The sequence below is a fragment of the Mustela lutreola genome, chromosome 17 (assembly GCF_030435805.1).
Source record: "Mustela lutreola isolate mMusLut2 chromosome 17, mMusLut2.pri, whole genome shotgun sequence".
NCBI classification, from domain to species: Eukaryota; Metazoa; Chordata; class Mammalia; order Carnivora; family Mustelidae; genus Mustela; species Mustela lutreola.
This window is the reverse complement of record NC_081306.1, coordinates 13858369-13877957: the sequence shown is the minus strand read 5'-3', so window position 1 is coordinate 13877957 and position 19589 is coordinate 13858369. Positions and strand designations below refer to the sequence as shown.

At 51.4% G+C, this 19589-nt stretch overlaps 1 protein-coding gene across 5 annotated transcripts in view; it reads left to right on the top strand.

Annotated features, from left to right (window-relative positions):
- Window positions 1-19589, top strand: part of SNX29 (sorting nexin 29) — a 475417-nt gene that overhangs the window by 236507 nt on the left and 219321 nt on the right. For all 5 annotated transcript variants that reach the window (XM_059154575.1, XM_059154573.1, XM_059154577.1 and 2 more), the window contains exon 15: window positions 8664-8770. In XM_059154575.1, the coding sequence (XP_059010558.1) occupies window positions 8664-8770 (107 nt within the window). The remainder of the gene's footprint in view (window positions 1-8663; window positions 8771-19589) is intronic.

Genomic DNA, 19589 nt, shown 5'->3' with positions numbered 1-19589 from the left:
CACAGGTGTTCTGGGCTGCAGCCTGTGACTGTGACCGCACTGTACGGTTCCCTGCTCCCGCATGGAGCCACCATTCCTTCTCAGTGCACCATTGCCTGTCTGTCGATGCCACCTTCTTCCCCAAGGACTGTGTCCCGGAATCTTGTTAGAGACTCTATATTAGATAAAGGGTTTTTTTGTTTGTTTGTTTGTTTTGTTTTTTTTTGCTTTTGGTGACCTTCTCCCCACAAGAGTGAAAGTAGCTGAATAGCAGCTGTGGTCATCGGTTGCCTCATCGCTGGAAAACCATAACATGTTGAGTGCCAAAGGGAGCCAGCCCGCCATGGAAGCTCCCTGAGAGATTCCAGAAGCTTGCTGCCCAGGGGGCACCAGTGTGGTGATGCTGGAGTGGGGTGGGGGCTGGTGGCAGTGCCCCTGTCTCCTGTCTGAGTCGCAGCCCTGGGGCAGGGAGAGGAGCACTGTCCCCTCCCAACATGCCCCCCTCCCCCGGGCCACCATCTGGCCCGAGTTCTCCTTAGCTTTTGGACCCCCTGAATTCCTGCCGGACCAAGATCTGAGCAGGGAAGTGAGGGATTCTCTATTACTCAGCCGCTGACGCTGATGGGGACGTTGTTCTAATTCTGTCACTTGATAGCTGTCTGCCCTTGAGCAACTCAGGAAACCCCCTGGGAAGTCAGTTTTGGGGGCTATCACTCTGTCCCTCGCACGTGTATTGTGAGGACAGGAAATACTGCAGTGGAGCTTGAGTCCCGTGCCGGGCTGGTAAGCACCGCGCTTGGCTGGTGAGTGCCCCTCGTCCAGCATTTACTCCTGGCCACACCGGGACGTGCACTGGGCCACGTGTTGGCCTGCGTCGGGTGGCTCATCCCACAGCTCGTGGAGGTTGGCCTGTTACTATTTTACAACAGGAGGAGACTCTGCTTCCAAAGTATGGGTGATCTCACCCAGTCCTGCTGTTTCCTCATCGCTGCCCCCGTGACTGCTAACTTGATAGCCCCAACTCCCCTCTCCCTGGAGCTCAGGCTCCCATGCTGCTGTGTTCTGGCTGCTTTTCCTCAGACGGTTGTGTCAAACCTCGCTTGTCTGCAAACCAGACTCACTCCCTCCTCCCTGTCACACCGCCCCTTCCCCAGCTCAGTACAGTGGTAGCTGTGCTCTTTGAGGTTCCCGAGACCAAAATTATTGGCGTCAGTGTGACTCCTGTCTTCACCCTATTCCCACATCAAATACATTAGCATCTTTTACACACCTGGGGGGTACTCTAGCTGGAGGTCGTCTGCTAACTGCACTCCTTGCAAAGAACGGGCAGTTCTTCGGTGAGGGGAGAGCTGAGCCGTGCCCCCTGCCCGTAGCCACTACACCTGCCCTCTCCGCTTCCCTGCTTACGCTGCCTTCATGCGACTGGTAGAATGATTTTTCAGAAAAGGTCTGGTCATCCTGCCTTTTGTTCTGAACCTTTCAGGGGCTTCCTGTTTTGCTCAGAATAAAATATCCTAGCCTCCCACCCCCTGCCACGGTCTCAGTTCTCTTATATCCATTGTCCTTCAGCCTCGTGGCTTCCTTGCTGTTTCCAGAGCACCCCAGGGCCTTTGTACTTGCTCTTCCCAGGAATGCAGTCCTTCAGCGCTTGCATGGCTCTCACCACCACTTTATTCCGGTCTCGGCTCAAATGACATCTGCTTTGTGAACCTTTCCTTGCATTAATTAGCACTCACACACCCTCAGTGCTCATGTTTTCACCGCCCCTGTTAGCACTTCTCACAGCCTGCTCGACTCCACTCAAGGGTGAACTCCATGTTGGCTTTCACAGTTTCCCCGCTTAGTACACCCCTCTCTGTGGTGCCTAGTGCCTGGTGTAGAACGAATCTTCAGTTGCTAGTTGTTGCGTGAATAAATAAAGACCCATTCAAGGTCACTCACGGGGGAGCGATGCAGCCAGACTTGGCACTGGGTCTGCTTGCAGAGCCCACGCTGCCTTCTCGAGCGTGCTCTCCCCTTGCCACAGCCGGCACATGGAACATTCTGGACGCTGTTATTATGAAGAGTGTTTCCTTGGCTGGAACAACTGTGGATCCCTGCTGTCTGGTAGGGGTCATTGTCACTGCACCCGGGAGGGACCTTTCTTCTTTAGAACCTTTGGGTGTCCCAGATTTCCCCTCCCGCCAGACCAGGGCTGCCGTTCCAGGACCTGGCACACTGCCTTGTGCCGTCAGGACGTTCAAGGGAGCCATCTCGGAACTCAGAGTGGTTCTTTATCTTCTTTAGCCACCGGTGTCTCTCTCATACTGTTTGCATCTAGGGTCATGCTAAGCTTGTTGAAATTGAAAGCAAAACAGTAACCTTATCATACTGTTTGCCCTGCTGCTCTCCATGGTCTTGGAAGTTTTGCTTAAACTAATTTAGGCAGAAAACCCCATGTGTTCTCTGGTGCCTGCCTGTTAGACCAGCACAGTGTCTGCTGCTTTCGGATGACTTATCTCAGACACACCCCAACAGTAATGGCCGGCTGCAGGGAGGGGAAAAACTGTGTCATGCTCGCTAAGTTTAAATGACCTGCTAACGCAGCTCACAAACCCACAGCTTTTCTGGAACAGGAAAAATAGTTCTGATTGAAAGTAAGTGTTTCTGTGCTCCCACCAAACACAGTTTCGGTGTCTGTTTGGATTAGAAAAGAGAAGGCCTCCTGGTTGGACCAAATTTTTCCATTTGGAGTCTAAGCTACACAAAGGTCATAGACCTCTTGCCCTCCGGCCTGGGCTTGAGACAGCCAGACGGAGTCGTGGACGGAGGCCGCAGTGAGATGGTGCCTTTGAAGAGGCACGGTGACTTCTCCTGTGCTGGGTCCCCTGAAGGGCTGTTGCCGTTGAGTCTCCGTGAGCTCCCGCTGTCCGTGGACGTCGCTCTCCGGTTTTGTCCAGCACGTTAAACATGGCTCTTCATTTCACGTTTGGGCCTGTCTCTGCACTTGGGCTTTTTCAGTACAATTTCAGTTCCTTATCTGAAATGGAGATACCTAGCCCTGTAGATGGAAGCTTCTGTCTTATTGGGTCCTGCCCGCTGCCCTTGGCTCGTGGGCCTTGACCGGGGCAGGCTGTGGAGGTGCGGATGCCGGCTGGTAACTCCGATCACGGGCCAGAAATGTCCACGACGGGACTGTAGGCTGAACTCTGCCCCGTGGACCAGTTTTCAAGCCTGGCGTTCTTGAACTCAGGAGCGGCTATAGCTGATAGGAACACGGAGCTGTGTGTTCCTCTTGGCCGAGTAAGTCGGCGTTCTCTGCATTTCAGACCAGTAGATCTCTCACAGGAGACGTGCGTCTTTAAAGCCCCCATCACCGCCTTCCGCTGGACCCATCGCAAGTGTTTGTGTTGGCTGTGGAGACTGGACTTTGCGAATTCAACCACAGCTGACCCTCGCCCCATGGAGGGCTTGGTTGGGGGATGTGCACAAAGTGTGGAATGGGGGTGTAACGTGCCGTTTTTGGCTCTCAAACAACTGGATGTCACTTGGGCTTTGACTGCGTTGCCTTCCTTGAACACTCAGATGTTCCGCTGTTCCCACGGCAGGTGAAATCTTTCTGGCTGAAAAATGAACAGTTGAGACGCGGTGCTTGTAACATTTCAACTAATGAGATGACCGGCCTCTCCTGCCTCACCACGTGCTCGCCTTGCCAGTGGAGAGGTGGAAGGTGTCTGACCAATTAAATGGCTCCTTTCAGTTTCCTAATAAGCCTTACGCCATGGAGATAGTTCGGCCAAGTGCACCTCTGCGTTATCCTTTCCATAAGCGTCATCCGCGCGGAACCGTGCCCTTGTCCTAGCAACTCCCGGGCCTGAGTCCGGGGCCCACCCGCAGTGCTCCCTGGGGAAGTACCCGTCGGATGATTAAAGGTACTGTGTTGTTAGTCTTCTGCCGTGTAACAAATGACCCCCAACTTCAGCCGCTTGAAACCACAAACACCGACTGGCTTCCGTTTGTGAGGGGGAGGAATCCCGGGGGCGCTCGGCTGCATGCTCTGACTCTGGGTCCCTGCCAGAGCTGTGGTTATGCACTCAAGGCTTGGTGGGGGAGGGTCTGTGATCACTTGGGGGGCTGCTGGCAGACCCCAGACTGGGTGGATACATCGTGGGTCTCTCCATAAGGCTGCTCCCGAGATGGCAGCTGGCTGTGCTCACAGAGTGGGTGCGGGCCCCAAGACAGAGGCTTGTAAACTTGACCTTAGACGCGACGACTCATTTGCGGTGAGTCCAGCCCGTGCTCACCGGGATCACTGGGAGCCATCGGAGAGGCCGCCTTCCGGGGTGGTGGGGGAAGCCTGGTACAGCTGGGGTTCGTTACTTAGCATTTTATACACGGGATGGAAGTTTCTGGCCTGCTTGTTAAAGCTGTGCGAACTGAACCCGGGCAACAGGAGGTCACATAGTTGGGGGCGAAGGTCGGCTGGTTAGTTTCTAAGAGACCTTTTATAAATTCATGATTGTCTGGGGTCTGTTCCCTCGTCTTGAAGGTTAAAAAGCTTCCTCACGCATCCGCCTCCTTCGGCGCTGGACTCTGTGGCCCTCTCTTAGAGGCGCCTCCAGAGGGCCTGCTGTCTGAGGGGCGAGGGCCCGCGGCTGGCTTTCAGACCGCGAGCAGTGCAGACGTGAAGCAGGTTAGATGGCCGTGTCTTGCCGATCAGCAGGATCTCCTGGTGGAGGAAGGCCGCCTCGCTCAGGCACAGGTCAGGTCACTGGGAGCGCACCGGCCGGCAGGCCCTGCTCTGCACACACCTGTCACGCCTTGGATGTGTCCTAGCGCCGGGCTTCTCGAGTCAGCCCCACACAGCTTCGTGCTGGGGTGTCTGCCCTGCCTTGGCGGGCACTGCTGCTGTCCGGCCAAACTTTTCTAAGTGCAGCCTCCTGTCAGATTCTGTTTTCCTACTTAGAATCCAGTGCGATGTTCTGTTGTTGAAATCCAGCGCTGGCGCGTCGCCTTGCCATGGAAGACCCGATGCTCCCAGCCGCCACACCTCTGCTGTGTCCCTCTCCCCGCAAGCGGCTGCTTCCAGCCTTGGAACAGGTGGTTCTGGGAGCTCTCTTGATGTTTCTGAACAGTATTGTCTGCTGCTGCTTGTTCTTTGCTCCGCTGGATGTGTTCTCCATTGATTTCTGGCTGTGGACCTTGAGGGATCGCTTTTCTGTCCCTCCAACCCTCAGCATAGGCACACCATCATTTTGGTTTGATTCCTGGGCCATGAATACATTGCTAGGACTCGGAAAATGCCCTCCAGCTGAGCTGGGAGGTGTGTGAACACTATTTTCACACAACTTTTAAATTTCTTTTGAGTTAATATTTGAAAAAACCATTTTGGTTCATGTTGTATGAACTCATTAATAACTCAAATGCAGGTGCTCTCTCACGGAAATCTCTGTTAAAAACAGGGCACCCGTCCATTCGATCCTGAAACAACCTCTCCTGTAGTCCTAGGACCACTGGGACTGGAGGAGGTCTGGCTGCTCCACAGGCTGGTTCCTCTGGTTCGTGGCTCCCACTGCTGCTCCTTTATTTCGAGAAAGTTCTTGGGCTCTGTAGTCCCCCCTTCTGGAGTGCACGATCTGCACAAGGTTGTGCCACACCCCACCTCTCTTCGAATCCAGTGTGTTCTGTCACCCCAAAGAGCAGCCCTGTCCCCATGAGGTCTCTCCCCCTTCCCGGTTCTTGGAAACCAATACGTGTTGTTGACACTGCACACGAATGGGGTCCCACTGTCTGTGGCCTCTTGAGGCTGTTGTGGCGTCTTCCCCTTCGCAGTATGCTTTCTGGGCGCAGCCGTGTTATGGCAGGGCTCCGTGCTTTGGTCCTTTTATGGCCGAGTTCTAGTGCATGGTAGGGACAGACTGCAGCGTGCTGACCTGCCCATCATCTGTGATGGCCGTGTGGGTAGTGTCCACTTTTTGGTTGTTATTAGCAATCTTCTCACTTTTGTGTTGTATCCTCTATTTCTTAGAACATCTGTTTTTTCTTAGATTTCTTCTGTTTTGTTTGGGGGCAGGTGAAGATTTTGGAAAGTTTGCACGTCTGAGGATGTTTTCACCTTCTTAGCACTGGGCTTAGCTTGGTACAGAATTCGAGGTTGGAAATACTTCCCCTCCTGATGATGACAGGATCACTTCGTTGTTTTCTAGCGTATGGCGGTGGTGTTCAGAGACCCCGTGTCCTTTCTGGTTGTCCTTTGTGAAAGGGCTCCTCCGCGTGCCCCTTGTCACTCATGTTCGGACACTCCCCTGCGAGGCCTGAGCGTGGCTCCCCCGCTGCGCCATGCGCTCGGCAAGTTCCTCTGTCTCCACACTCCTGTCTCTCAGTCCTGGGGCATTTTCTTGAATTAAGTTTCTGATTTCCTTGTCTGTTAACTCCCCGCCTCCCCCATTTCTTGGGTTCTTCTGAAATGATAACTCTCCATTTACCTTTTTTGTTTTCCGTCTTGTTATCCGTTGGCTCTCTTTTCTGGAGATTTTCTTACCTTCTCTCCTTTGTATCCAGTGTTCCATTTCCTCTATCACAGTTTTGCTTTGCAGAAGAGGTTTTTTTTCTTTACCCTCTCTGTGTGTCCTCCTTTTTCTTCTTTTTAAATACCTCTCTGTACCTTTTTCAACTCCACCATCTTCTTGCTCTGGGATTATTACCGATCGTTTGCTTTTCGAGTGTTCTTTTTCCCTAACTTGGGTCTTTTTCTTAGAAGTTGTTTTCCTCTGTCTTTCCTCCATCGATTCTGGTCCCTGTTTCCCACCTTAAGAGCTCATCGCAGCTGTAAGGTGCTTTCCTGCCAGTCACGCAGAGCTAGGCGTGGGACACTAAGAAGCTGATGTCAGGCTGTGCTCAGCTCCTGGTGGGGCAAGCCGGCTCTGCCATTTCACTGGAGAGCGCCTATGGGTCCCTTTGGGCCTTTTTCTTAAGCCTCTTACCTTTCCAGGACCACGTTTTTCACACCCTGCTTAGAGGTAGGTGTGTGCTGATGGACGGCTGCTCTGGGCATTGGCGAAGCATGCCGGTTCAGCAGTCTTGTTTCCTGTTTCCCGTCGGGTACCCAGACCTCAGCTCGGTCCAGTGCTGCAGGTTTACTTTCTCCGGGGAATAAACCCCTTGTTTCCTGCAGATGGCTTCTCAAACAGACTCTGTATCTCTTCACTTTGAGCACCATGTGTATCCCCACGTCTAGAAGTGTCTCGTATCTACCGTTTTCAAGTTGTCGCACGTTAATCAGACGGAATGTTGCTGCGGCCCCACTGGAGCCGAGAAGGAAGCTTTCGCAGGCCTGTCACGCGCCTTTTACCAGTGATCCGCCTGCTTCTCAGCTTCTAGAATTTTGTTGTCTCGTTTCCTCTCTCATTTCTTGTTTTTCTCAAGGGTGATGCTACGAGAGTTTTAAAAGTGGGTATTTTAATGGGACTCTGAGAGGATGTGAAGATGAATTAATGTATCCAGGATGTCTGCTCTAACGGGAAGCCTTTGACATTTTCTCTTCATACCTATTTCGGGTTGTGGAGGGTTCCTGGGGCACAGTCCGCAGCCGTGCCTGCAGCCTTTGGGATTGCTGGGGTGGGAGTGTCTTCAGGTTGGTTCCAGCATCTTGGATGTCATCATTCAGGGCCGTGCTGCTTTTGGGCTTCGAGCTCATTGTGACCTGATGGAGGCTTAGCAGAGGGAGCTGACAGCAGAGCTGCAGGACCCCCATTTCTGCTCAGCCTTGGCCCACTTGCCCGTTCTCTCCAGGCCCTCAACTCCCTGTTGCGGGAGGGCCGGCCTTAATGACCATCTGCTCACGCTCTGGGGGGCATCTGGGACTTTGCTCTCCCGGAACACACAGGGAATGGAATCTGCTTAGTTGATGCTTGTTTTTGGACTGGGGGCTAATCCCTCTTCCAGATACATGCCACTGGGGGACTTCCTTCCTGCCTGTGTTCCCCTGATTTTCTTGGAATTCGCCTGCTCACTCCCGGTCCTAACTTCCTGCTCTTCCCCACAAAGTGAGCATGTGTGGATGTGTCCCTGAAAGGAGGAAGAACCACCCACTGGTGTCTACTGTGCTAATAATTCCCACATTGATCTGGGAGCCAGTCTCTTGTTAGGATGTCCTTGTGTTGTCATTATGCATTGATTTTAGAGTTTCTCCCGAGGCTGCCTAGCTTCCGCTCAAAGTATGGTTTATAAATGGCAGTTCTTAGCGGTTCTACCCGAACTTTGACCCCCCTCTGCCATTGACGTCTGCTGTGGACAGACGATGCTGCTCTGGGGAACTTTCTCGTTAGAAAGAAAGAAATTGAACCACTGCAAAAGATGGAAGCGTAGACTCTTCTGTTAATGTGTCGTCTGTTGTGCCCTGGAACGGGAAGTAGTAACAAGATTATTCCCCAGACTCACGTGCATCTGTCTCTGTGACCGTTCTTCCATTTGTAAATACAGTTTATTATTCACTTCGTTGTACTCGGGTGAAAATGTAGCAGAATTGAAGTCATTAGTAGCATGATCGCTGGGCTCACACCCCCTGCTCTCCCCGCTGCCCTAAAAAGAGCTTTTCTCATTGGAGAAGCCATTTGGCAAGAAGAAAAAAAATTTTTTTTACTGGGAGAATAACTTCCAATGACTGCTAAAACATTTACGGGGTTTCCTTCTTTCTTTCCCTAAAGTTGTGCCGAATCTTTGGAGCGTTGATGGCGAAGTTACAGTCACTGAGCAGAAGCCAGGCGAAGTGGCAGAGGAGCTGGCGAGCTCCTATGAGAGAAAGCTCATCGAGGTAAGGCTGGCGCCGGCCGGTGTACGTTTGCTCCCAGGGTCGGCTGCCTTCCGGACGTTGTGGGAACAGGTCCAGCCCGTTCCGCAGATGTTAGCAGTAGAATCAGACACTAGTCCTCTTGCACCACCAACGAGACAAAACACAACCAGGTAAAAAACATTAAACTTGGTGAAGAAAACTAAGAGCTGGTTCTTCAGAAAAATATTAAATTAGAGACTTCCGGTGCCTATGGCAGGGAAATAGAGAAAACACAAACATGTCATGTTAAACAGAGGAAAACAAACGCGCTCTTGGATTTGGAGGAGATGAAAAGCGGGAGAGGCTGTCGCAAACAGCTTCGATGCTGATGAAAGTACAAATATGGGTGACATGGGCTCTTTCCCAGGACAGTGTCTGTTTATCACAATTAATTGAGGGTGTAGCCTACTTACCTGGAGAGCATCCAGAAATGGGAAGGAAGTTATAAAAATAAAGCTGGTGCCCTGGGAGGTAGCAAACCTGAGTGGTTTCATAGTGGTTTCTAGAAAGTCTTTCAAGGTATGTACAAACAGCCCGTTGCTCTTTGTACCTCCCTTAAAGCCTTCTCTGTATCTTTACGTGTATCTGTGTCTCTGTATCTTGGTTTCAGTATGCGTTACTTCAGAAGAACAAAAACTGCCAAAGAGCCTAGAAAAGGAACTGTGGACCAGTCTCACCTGTGCATCAGGGTATAAAAATTCTAGCAAGGTATTGCCCAGTCAAATCCAGTTATATATGAAAGGACCAATCCCCATGAAATAGGGATTAATTTAGGATTTCAGGGATGACTTAACGTTAGGAAATTCATCAAGTCAGCTCCGTGATAGATTAAAGGCTAAACGCCAGATAGAGATCTTGCTTGGTACCAAAGAGTCATTTGATAACATTCCTCATTCCTACCTAACAAAATACTTTTTACTGAAGTAGAACTGACACACAGCGTTGCATTACTTTTAAGCACACAGCATACTAATTTGATAGCTCCCTGATAAACATATTCTTGATAAAGGGGAGGGGCACCTCTTTGATAGGATAACGTGGTTTTTTTTTTTTTTTAATCAGAAATCGTTAATTGCTGCCATACTCCGTGCTAAAGCTAGAAGGCTACATTTTCAGATAGGCAACTGATCGATAGAATATATATGTATACGTCAGTGTGTGTGTGTGTGTGTGTGTGTGTTGTGGTCACAGGTGTGGCATTCACGACGAATTGTGTATGTTTGTACACGTACGTGCAGGTGAATGTCTACACTTGAGTCCTTTGTGAATATTCTGCAGTATATTTGATGTGTGGAATCAGAAACATCCCTGCCATTGCCATGGAGACATAGCTGACCTCAGGTTAGGTTTTAGAGGCCAGGCCCTTTGCAGCGGAGCCCCCTACGCTTGTTCCTGGTTCAGCCTCACAAGCTCACAAGCTTGCTGTCTGTTTCACTGGGTTCCTGGTTACCTCTAAAGAAGGGAGGTGAGAAACAATTTGAATTCTAACTCAAGGGAGCCCAAAGGGGCATGAGCTGGGGTTTGGTCTTAGCATAATAGGTAGATAGGGGATGAGTGACAAACCAGGATGGAAGGACCCGGGGGCTGAGGTGGGGGACTGTCCCCTCCTGGCCTGTCCCCCATGCCGAACCTCACAGGCTTACCCAGTGGGGTCATTGATCGCAGTTGGCTGGTGCCGGTGCCAGGTGCTGGATCTACATTCCGTTCTCAGAACGCCTGCGTAGAGAGGGGAATGGGCCGTGTACCCTCAGGGTTGTGTCAGCCTGTGTGTCTCCCCTGGGACCTCTAGTCCCTGGAAGGCAGAGACCATGTCTTTTTTGGCTGGGTATACTCAGCTACCATTTCTTGGCAAATGGTAGATGCTAAGTAACCCTCGAGTGCAAGTATTTTCACATTCCCTTAGGACAGGTTTGCTGAATGAATGCAGAGCTGATGAGCTCCCATGGCCAGGTGCTTGGTTATAAGGACTCGGTCAGGCCTGCACATAGTTCGGAGGCTGGTACTCATGTCCTGGGGCTCCTGTGAGCATGCTGAGCCCTGGGTGGAGGGTGGGAGGGGCAGTGATCCACATGTAGGTTCCCCCAGGTAGGAAGCCGATGGGCTCATCAGCCACTCCGGCTCTGGAGGGCTCGAGAAGACTGTGACTTGCCCCTTGACCCACTGAGCAAAGCACCATAGTTCATTGGTTGGGTGCCAGGTGCGTCAGATGATCAGGTGCTTTTTGAGTTCCTGCTCTCTGCACGGGGAATGGCCAGGACAGAGGTCCTGCACAGGGAGAGTCGGCACATTCGAGGAACAGAAAGGAGACCTGCTAGGTCTGGAGCAGAGCAGGTGGGGAGAGCAGTAGCTCTGTGGCTGCTGGGACGTGGGTGGGCCAGATGATGGTGCCTCGGAGGCTGTGTAATGGCTGTGCCACCGCCCTCTTTGATCGTGACAGAGTCTCAATCATCTCCCTACAGACTTGAGTGATGCAGGGAGGATGGTGGCGTGATGCGAAGTGACTGTCCTATCCCCGTGCATTGGTGGTGTTGTTAGCTGTCACATCAGAGGGAGTGGTGGTTGGGGTGTAAGGATCTCTCCTGTTCGCCTTCCTGTCTGGTCCTCCGGGACCCCCTTTCCCAGTAGTAGAGTGGGTGGCTGTCGTCCAGGAGCTGAGTGAGATGGGAGCCTGAAGCAGAGGTGTTCTTTGGCATTTACTGCCCCGGGCTGATTTTTCATTGCTTCCTGATAGCAGAGTGAGTGGCCAGTGATCTTTCCTCTGTGACTGTTATTAGCATCTCATTATCCTGAGACCTGTGTGGAACACTTCAGGTTGGCAGTAATCAGGCGCTTTCCAACGTTCTTTGTGAGGCTTATCTGTCATTTAGTCAATGGTTGGTTTTTACCAAGGGCTTCTAACACCATTGGCTGGAGTAATGAAAGCCTGTGGGGGAAGCATTGATGCACTTCCTTCCGTAGCAGAAGGGCAGAAGAAGAGGCATTGCATTTTATGTCATAGGACTATTCAAAGAACCCCAATAGTAAATTATTCTTTTGTGATTCATCCCAATGAAGATGGAGTTCCTGAACATTCTTTCTCTAGATGCCTCTCAGAGCCCTAAAACCACCTCATGTACCTGCACACACACAGGCTACACACGCCATGCGAGTGTTCAGTGACCTGACCCCTAGACCCCCGATGGCTCGGTGCCCAGAGTCAACAGGATGTAAGCCATCCTGTAGTGGCTGGAGAGCGTCGGGGACCAAGGACTGGAGGTGGAGAGATTGTTCTTAACGCCCTATGATGGTTCACTTTTGAAAAAGAGAAGGAAAGAGTAGTGCTGGTGGTGGAGGTTCATCTGGCAATAGCCACTGTGTTGGGGCAGCCAGCGGTCAGATGCACACCCGTTTCCAGGCCTTGCACTCAGGCTTCCACGTGGATCAGCTCATGTGGTGCTCAGCAGACTTTCTCAAGGAGGGTGCCGTTGCCAGATGGAACTTTGAGAAACTGAGTAAAGTGCCCAAGATTTCTCGGCTTGGGTAGGAAGCAGGCAGGGCTGGATTTGATTCGCCCAGGCTGTCCAGCAGCATAGCACGAACCTGTATTCTGTCTGCTGGCTCTGGAAGGCCACGCTCATGGGAGACATCAAAGGTGGACCTGGCAGAGAAAGGACCAGCCCTGGTCACGGTGGAGGGCATAGGTGCAAGGAGGAAACCCAGCAGAGAAGAGGGAGGCTGCGGCCCGGGTAGAGGCCAGCAGCGCCGGGAGGGGCACACCCCACGCTCTGAGTTACAGCAGAAGGGAATCAGCTCCCAGAGGCCGGAATTACCCGCTTCTGAAACAAACGTAGTAGAATGCCAGGCTGGGAGCTCCTCGAGGGAACTGTAGATGATAACTTTTTAATTGTGTGTTAATTGCCTAACACAGTTCCAGCATCCAGTAGGCGCTCAATAAATATTGAACAGAACAACCGTCTCCTGAGAGGTTCAGCTCTTCAGTGTCATGTTTAATCAAGTGGCAGATGGGACTTGGGAAGTCCTGGACGGAGCATGCGTAGTACAGGGCCCCGTAGCTCAGGGTGGAGGGCTCAGGGTGGGGATTCGCTGGGTTCCTCAGAGGAGGCCGGCTCTTTGAACACTCAGTTTCAGGAGGAGTTTTAGCCCGGAGAGTCTGGAGAGCACCACGAGGGACTGATGGTCAGTTCCAACAACTTGCGCATGTGTTTATGGAGGACCTTCTAAGTTAGCCCAGCTTTGTCTTCCTTCCTTCCTCCTCTTTTCACGGTTCGCCCCCCCCCCCCCCCCCCAGCAGCAGCAGAGATGATGCTTCCACGAGGTGAGTCACGGAAGATGGGAGTCGAGGCAGCGATGGTCCGGAAAGCGCATTTACCTGCCTAGATGGATTTTTCTCCTTTCTCGATGGCAGCGTCAGGGGTGTTGCATCGGTGGGTAGCATTAGCTCCTCATTGCCCCCAGGCTGGGCGTAGGTCACAGTGCTGGGTGTGAGGCAGTGCGCGTCTTGGGGAGGCTCCCAGCCCAGGGGGTGAGACAGACCGACTGAGCAGCGTCCCGCAGCTGGGCTGAAGTGCAGACATGCAGTGAGGCCTCGTGGGGTCCTTGGTGAGAGCCATGTCCTTGCCGTTCTGCAGAACTCAGGCCCTTTATAGGAGCTTCTAGAATATGTTCCTCACTTTTTCTTTGGGGCTGTTAGTACTGAAGTTTGGGATTTTTGCTGTAAACTTCCCCATCTGTCTTGAAGATGCAGACATCAGGGGAATTTGTTGTCACCAAGGGTTTTGAAGAGAAAAGATAACAGATGTGCCCATGAAAGCCCTAGGATTCTTCTTTACCTGTTTTAGTGTAATTCCTTTGGTTTAGACTCTTGGCAGAGATGTTCCCATTCTCCTCCAGCAGTTGCTGTCAACAAAAACGTAAGGGAGTTGGGGGAAATTGGAAGGAGGTGAACCATGAGAGACTATGGACTCTGAAAAACAATCGGAGGGGTTTGAAGGGGCAGGGGGTGGGAGACTGGGGGAGCCAGGTGATGGGTATTAAGGAGGGCACATATGGCATGGAGCACTGGGTGTGGTGCAAAAACAATGAATACTGTTACGCTGTAAAGAAATTAAAAAAAAAAAAAGATACTGGAAAAAAATAAAAATAAAAAGTTAATAATAAAAAAACCCAAAACCGTAAGGCCCTTCTCTGGCCCGGGGGCAAGAGTGTGCCAGATTGCTCTTGTGGTTCTTCTTGAACTTGACGGAGCTGTTCTGGTTCCAGTCCCTTCTCTGAGCCAGTTTCTCCCAGTTCTGTTTACAGTAATTATTGTTTCTTTATTAAGTTCTCATCTGTTTTCTTTTACTAACATCCAAAGTGCCCTAGCTCATAGGAAGCTTTCTATCTACATACAGTTAACCCTTGAACAAAATGGCCTTGAACTGAGTGGGTCCACTCACAGGGGGAGTTTTTGGATAAATACAGTATCATACTGTATTTTTCTCCACACTTTTTCTTTAGATGACTTTAAGTATACAGCCCATACAACATACACAATGTGTGTTAGCTGACTCTATTCTCGATAAGGCTTCTGGTCAACAGTAGGCCATCAAGTTTCGGGGGAGTCAGAAGTCACCTGCGGATTTTTGATGGTGCGGAGGTTGTACCCCCAAAGCTCCTCATTGTGCAAGGGTCAAGTGTGTGTGTGGGGGGAGGGGAGACAGAATATGGTTAGTAGATGATGTCATTTCCCCGTCTGGCCTCTATGTGCTGGGGCTCCTTTACACCTGCCTTCTTCTTCTTCTTCTTTTTTTTTTTTTTTTTTAAAAGATTTTATTTATTTATTTTTTGAAAGACAAAGATCACAAGTAGGCAGAGAGGCAGGCAGAGAGAGAGGAGGAAGGAGGCTCCCTGCTGAGCAGAGAGCCCGATGCGGAGCTCCATCCCAGGACCCTGAGATTATGACCTGAGCTGAAGGCAGAGGCTTTAACCCACTGAGCCACCCAGGCACCCCTACACCTGCCTTCTTTGTACCTAAGTTTTGATCTAGAGCCGCATGTCCGCGCTGTGGAGTCACCCGGGGGCCCCGTGTTGCAGTACTGCCTCTGCAAACAGATCTGTGCTTCCTCCCATGTGCCCGGACTCGGCGAGCTGTTGATTGATTTTTCAAATTACAGGATACTTATCATTTACTGTATGAGTGTAGTTAGTCCCTGAATTTTTGCTCATGGGTGAAATAAATGGTATATTAGCAACATTTATTCTCATTATAATGGCAGGTTACTATTAATGGGAAAGTAAGCCCAAGCTGGTAAGGAACACATTCATAATCACATGCTGCAGATAACTGTGAATGTGATCATCATTTCAATAAAATGTAAAAGGTCCTGAGGCAGCCAGGACCTTGGGAGTGGTAATACCAGCAGCGCTTGCTTCATAAATTGGCGCCAGCGGCATCCATCGTGTCTGATGTGTCAGAGTCCTCTTTATATAAAAGAAAGATGAGCTTTTGAATAAAGTATTGGATTCCACGTAAGGACTCAAGCTAAAGAACTCAGAGTTGAGATCTACATTAAACTGATGCTCAGAACGAAAATCGCAATGTGACTTTGTTTTCAGTATTTTAGTCGCAAGGTGCTGAGTGATGGAGACCAGGCTCTCACCTCCTTGGGCAGGGGTTGGGCAGGGGGAGAAGTTTTCTCATGAACCCAAACAGTTAAAGTGCTTTTTAGATATGAGTGAAAACTGGTGAGGAGTTGGGGTAGGTGTAATTCTCACTAAAGTATGAATGACTAACAAGACTAAACCTCCAAGGAATTCTTAAAATCTTCTTATGGAAAAGTTGAAACATGTACAAAGCCAGAACAGTCTCATGAGCCTCTGTTGTTGTTGTTGTTCTTCTTCTTCTTCTTAACATTTTATTTATTCATTTGACATGGACAGAGAGATCACAAGTAGGCAGAGAGGCAAGCAGAGGGCAGGGGGGAGCAGGCTCCTTGCTGAGCAGAGAGCCGGATGCGGGGCTTGATCCCAGGACCCTGAGACCATGACCCAAGTCGAAGGCAGAGAGGCTTAACCCTCTGAACCACCCAGGCGCCCCAAGCCTCTGTACTCCTTACACGGCTTCAACAGTTAGACGTAACTGCTGACCGTTTTTCCTTCATCATGATCCCAATCTACTCCACAGTCTCTCGTGGTATTTTGAAGCAAACCCAATTTCATTCTGAAGTATTTCAGAATATACTTGTAAAAGCTAAGAGCTCTTAAACAAACAGACCCACACAGTCCCCTTAAAAAGACATAAAAAGGAGGCCTCTGCCAGTCCTGGTGAATCTCAGATGGAAATATCAGTAAAGGGACTTCTTTGAATAGGGCCCCTTTTAGGGGGTCTCTTGCTTTTGTAGATCCCCTTCTCAGGGGAGAGGGAACTAGGTCACTAGAGAAGCCTCTAGGTCATGCCAGGTGGCCCTGCCCAGCCCGTTTCTTCCTCTCTACTCTGCCCCTGACATGGCTCGTACGGTGCTCACAGTTGGTTTTAGCCATAGCTGTGTCAGCAGAGCAGCTGTCCTGGCCCTTGGGGGTTGAGGAATTTGAAGATGAGGACGAGTAACCACGGCCCGCAAGTTTTTGCTGGCGCCATGTGTTCCCAGGCCTCCAGTGTGCTGTGGCTGATAAGGAAACTTCTTGCCTCATGATGGCTTCGGGAGAGTCAGGTTGTCTCCCACAGGTGGCTCCCTCACTGTTTTTTTAAAAGGATGTTTCTACTGTGCACACTTGAAATAAAGGTAAGAGTAGACAGAGCAACATAGGAACTTCTGTGAACCCATCACCCAAAACCGTCGTGAATCAGGGCCAATCTTGCTTCATCTGAACATCTTTCTGCTTTCCCAGCTTCTCATAGTCTTGGAAGCCAATCCAAAGCGTGACTTGATTTCATCCCAAGGTATTTGGGGAGGTATCTCAAATGAAACATAAGGGCCCTTTATTTATTTTTTTTTTAAAAGGAAAACACTCTATAATATCACTATTGTACCTACAAGCCAGCGATAAGTTCTTGATATCATCAAGTATCTGCTGAGTGTTCACATTTCCAGTCCAGATGGATTTAAAAAAAAAAAGATTTTTTATATTTATTTATTTGACAGAGATCACAAGTAGGCAGAGAGACACGAGGGGCAGGGGCTGGGGGAAGCAGTCTTCCTGCTGAGCGGAGAGCTGGATGCGGGGCTCCATCCCAAGACCCTGAGATCATGACCTGAGCTAAAGGCAGAGGCTTAACCCACTGAGCCATCCAGGCGCCCCTCGAGACGGATGTTTGAGTGAGGTCCACCTGGGGTCCGTCCACACACTGTGATTGGTTCACGCACCCCTGCAGTCTCTCTCAATCTACAGATGTCCCACCTGTATCTTCCCGGCCCCTTTCCTTCTTCACTTGTAATTCATTAGTTGCAGAAACTGGAGAGTTTCTCCCATCAGTGTTTTTTTGAGGGCTTATAATGTACCTTGACTTTTCAAACTACAGGATATTTATCATTTACTGTATGAGTGTGGTTATTCCGGGAATGTTTGCTCATGGGTAAAATAAATGGCGTATTAGCAACATTCATTCTCATTATGATGGCAGCTTACTATTACTGGGAAGTAAGTTCCAGCACAAAGCTCACGCAAACCCTCTGTGATCTGGCCGGCTTTTGGTGACATTCTGGTACAGAAGAGCAACCGGCAAACGATGATGATGGCGATGATGATTTTGACGGCAGTTAGCATGCACTGTGGGCTTACGCTTGTTTCTAGGCCGTGTGCTGGCGGGTCATCTCGTGTGCGGGGCATCCTTAGAGAGTGCGGGAGGCTTAGAACACCCTGTCCAAGGTCACAGGGCTTGCATGCATAGAGCTAGCATGCGACCCTGGCCGTCGGACTCCCCACATGCTTGCTGTGACATGTGTTTCGTGCCCGTCACGTGGCTCCAGTCTGCTCCTGTGGGGGCCGGGTGTGACCTGGTGCAGACGGAGAAGTTCCACTTGTCTCAGCACCACTTCTCGTTCACAGATCTTCCTCCTTCCCTCCGTCTCCCTGGCCTCCTGGTCACACATTACTCTAGCAGGGGCACGTCCAGCCACAGGTGACGCTGGTGTCCCCGTGTGGCCTGCGCCTGCTCCAGAACTCGTTAGCGGCTGTCCTTGCCCACCTTCTCATCTCTCCGGCAGACCTCTGCATCCCTTGTTCCCATTTCATGGTGGGCTGCTGCCCTCGGGTGACGGCGCTGTGGGCCCTGCTGTGGGCTCAGCGTTTCCACCCTGCGTGGTCCCGTCGTCTGCCCGTGTTGAAGCCTCCTTCCTGCTCGTGCCTCTGCTCCGGGAGCCCGGAAGACCAGACAGCCAACAGATGAACTTCCGTAAACGTCAAGGAGAATGATCCACTAGTCCTTCCTGGGCTGTAGAGAAAAGCAGTTGTAATTAGGGTGGCTGGTTTTTAGCTTTTCAGACCCATGCTCTCTGGGGACTCTTTTATATTCACTTTCCTCTTCAGAAGTGGGAAGTGGCTTCTTGGAGCTACTTCGGGGTCTCAGGAAGAATGTTCTTGTCTCTGGAGCGGTGGGCATGGGAGGTGCTGTCCTGTCGGGGCTGGGCTCAGTGTTGAGAATACGGCCGGTGAAGGCCCAGCAGTGTCCCAGCCCACCCGGAAGGAGGAGGAGGCATCACTCGTGGATGGAGCCCTAGCAGGCGGGGAGGGGGTAAGAGGTGGGAGTTGAGACCGGGAGGAGGGAGGCATTGACTTTAATGCTCGTGGACCTCATGGGGAAACCGGCCGTTGTCCTGCATAAACACGAATGGCTCACCATTGCATTTAGATTCATGGAAACGTGACACTTTTTTTTTGTATGTTGACATAAGACACTGCATGTTCTCGCTCCCTCGCTCCCTCTCCAGACACAGGTCTCAGCTCCCTCCCGGTTCGTTCCCACGCCCAGATGCACATGTTCTCCCCAGGCCCGCCCGTGGGCTGGTCTTTCCGCGGATCCCTGCCCTGTCTCCAGCTTTCCTCCCCGTTTTCCCCGGCTGCAGCCTTGGATCCTTGAGATGTGGCTCCACAAGCTTTCCCCGGGCACCCTGCTGCCCTGCTGAAGGCCGGGTTCAGTTCCCCAGGTGGCTTGCTGCAGCCGTGTCCCCTGCCCTCGTCCCGTCAGTGCCGTGTCGTGTGCTGCCTGGCCTGTCCGTGTCTTTGTGGCCCTCATTCCTCCTCGCTTGTTCTCGGTCATCCTGGCGTGTGCCGTGATCCCTGCCACCGCAGTGCACCGAGGAACCTTCGGGCTGCAGGCGGCGGCGTCTCTGCCATGCGTCCATCAGGCTTGTGTCCGTGCTCTCGTCTGCTACCGAAAGGATGGAGGCGTTCCTCTGTCTCCCTTATGGTCAGGTCGGGCCCCTGTGACTGCTGCTGGCCACTGGGCTGTCAGCAGACGTGAGGAGCGACATCCGAGAAGAGGTGGTGTGAATTTTCTTTGCGTTTCTCCTGCCATGGTGCCCTTGGAAGCAGGTGACCAGAGATGCGTAGTCTGTGTGGCCTAGCTCTAGGATGACACGAGCCGGGGACCCTGAGTCCTGGCTTGGAGGGTGCTGCTGTGCTGTCCTGTTGGAGCCACTGCAGGCTGTGTGACAGCAGGAGCAGACAGAGATGTGTTCAGTCCCTGAGCTGTCAGGGTTTGCTTGTTAACTGCATCAGAGCCCCGTATACCCGGACTGTTCCCTGGAAGAGAAGTCCTTTATTGGAGGGACAGTCTGGCTTTGGGTGTGGCTGAATCCTGGGCTGTGAGCATGTTACCAGGCTC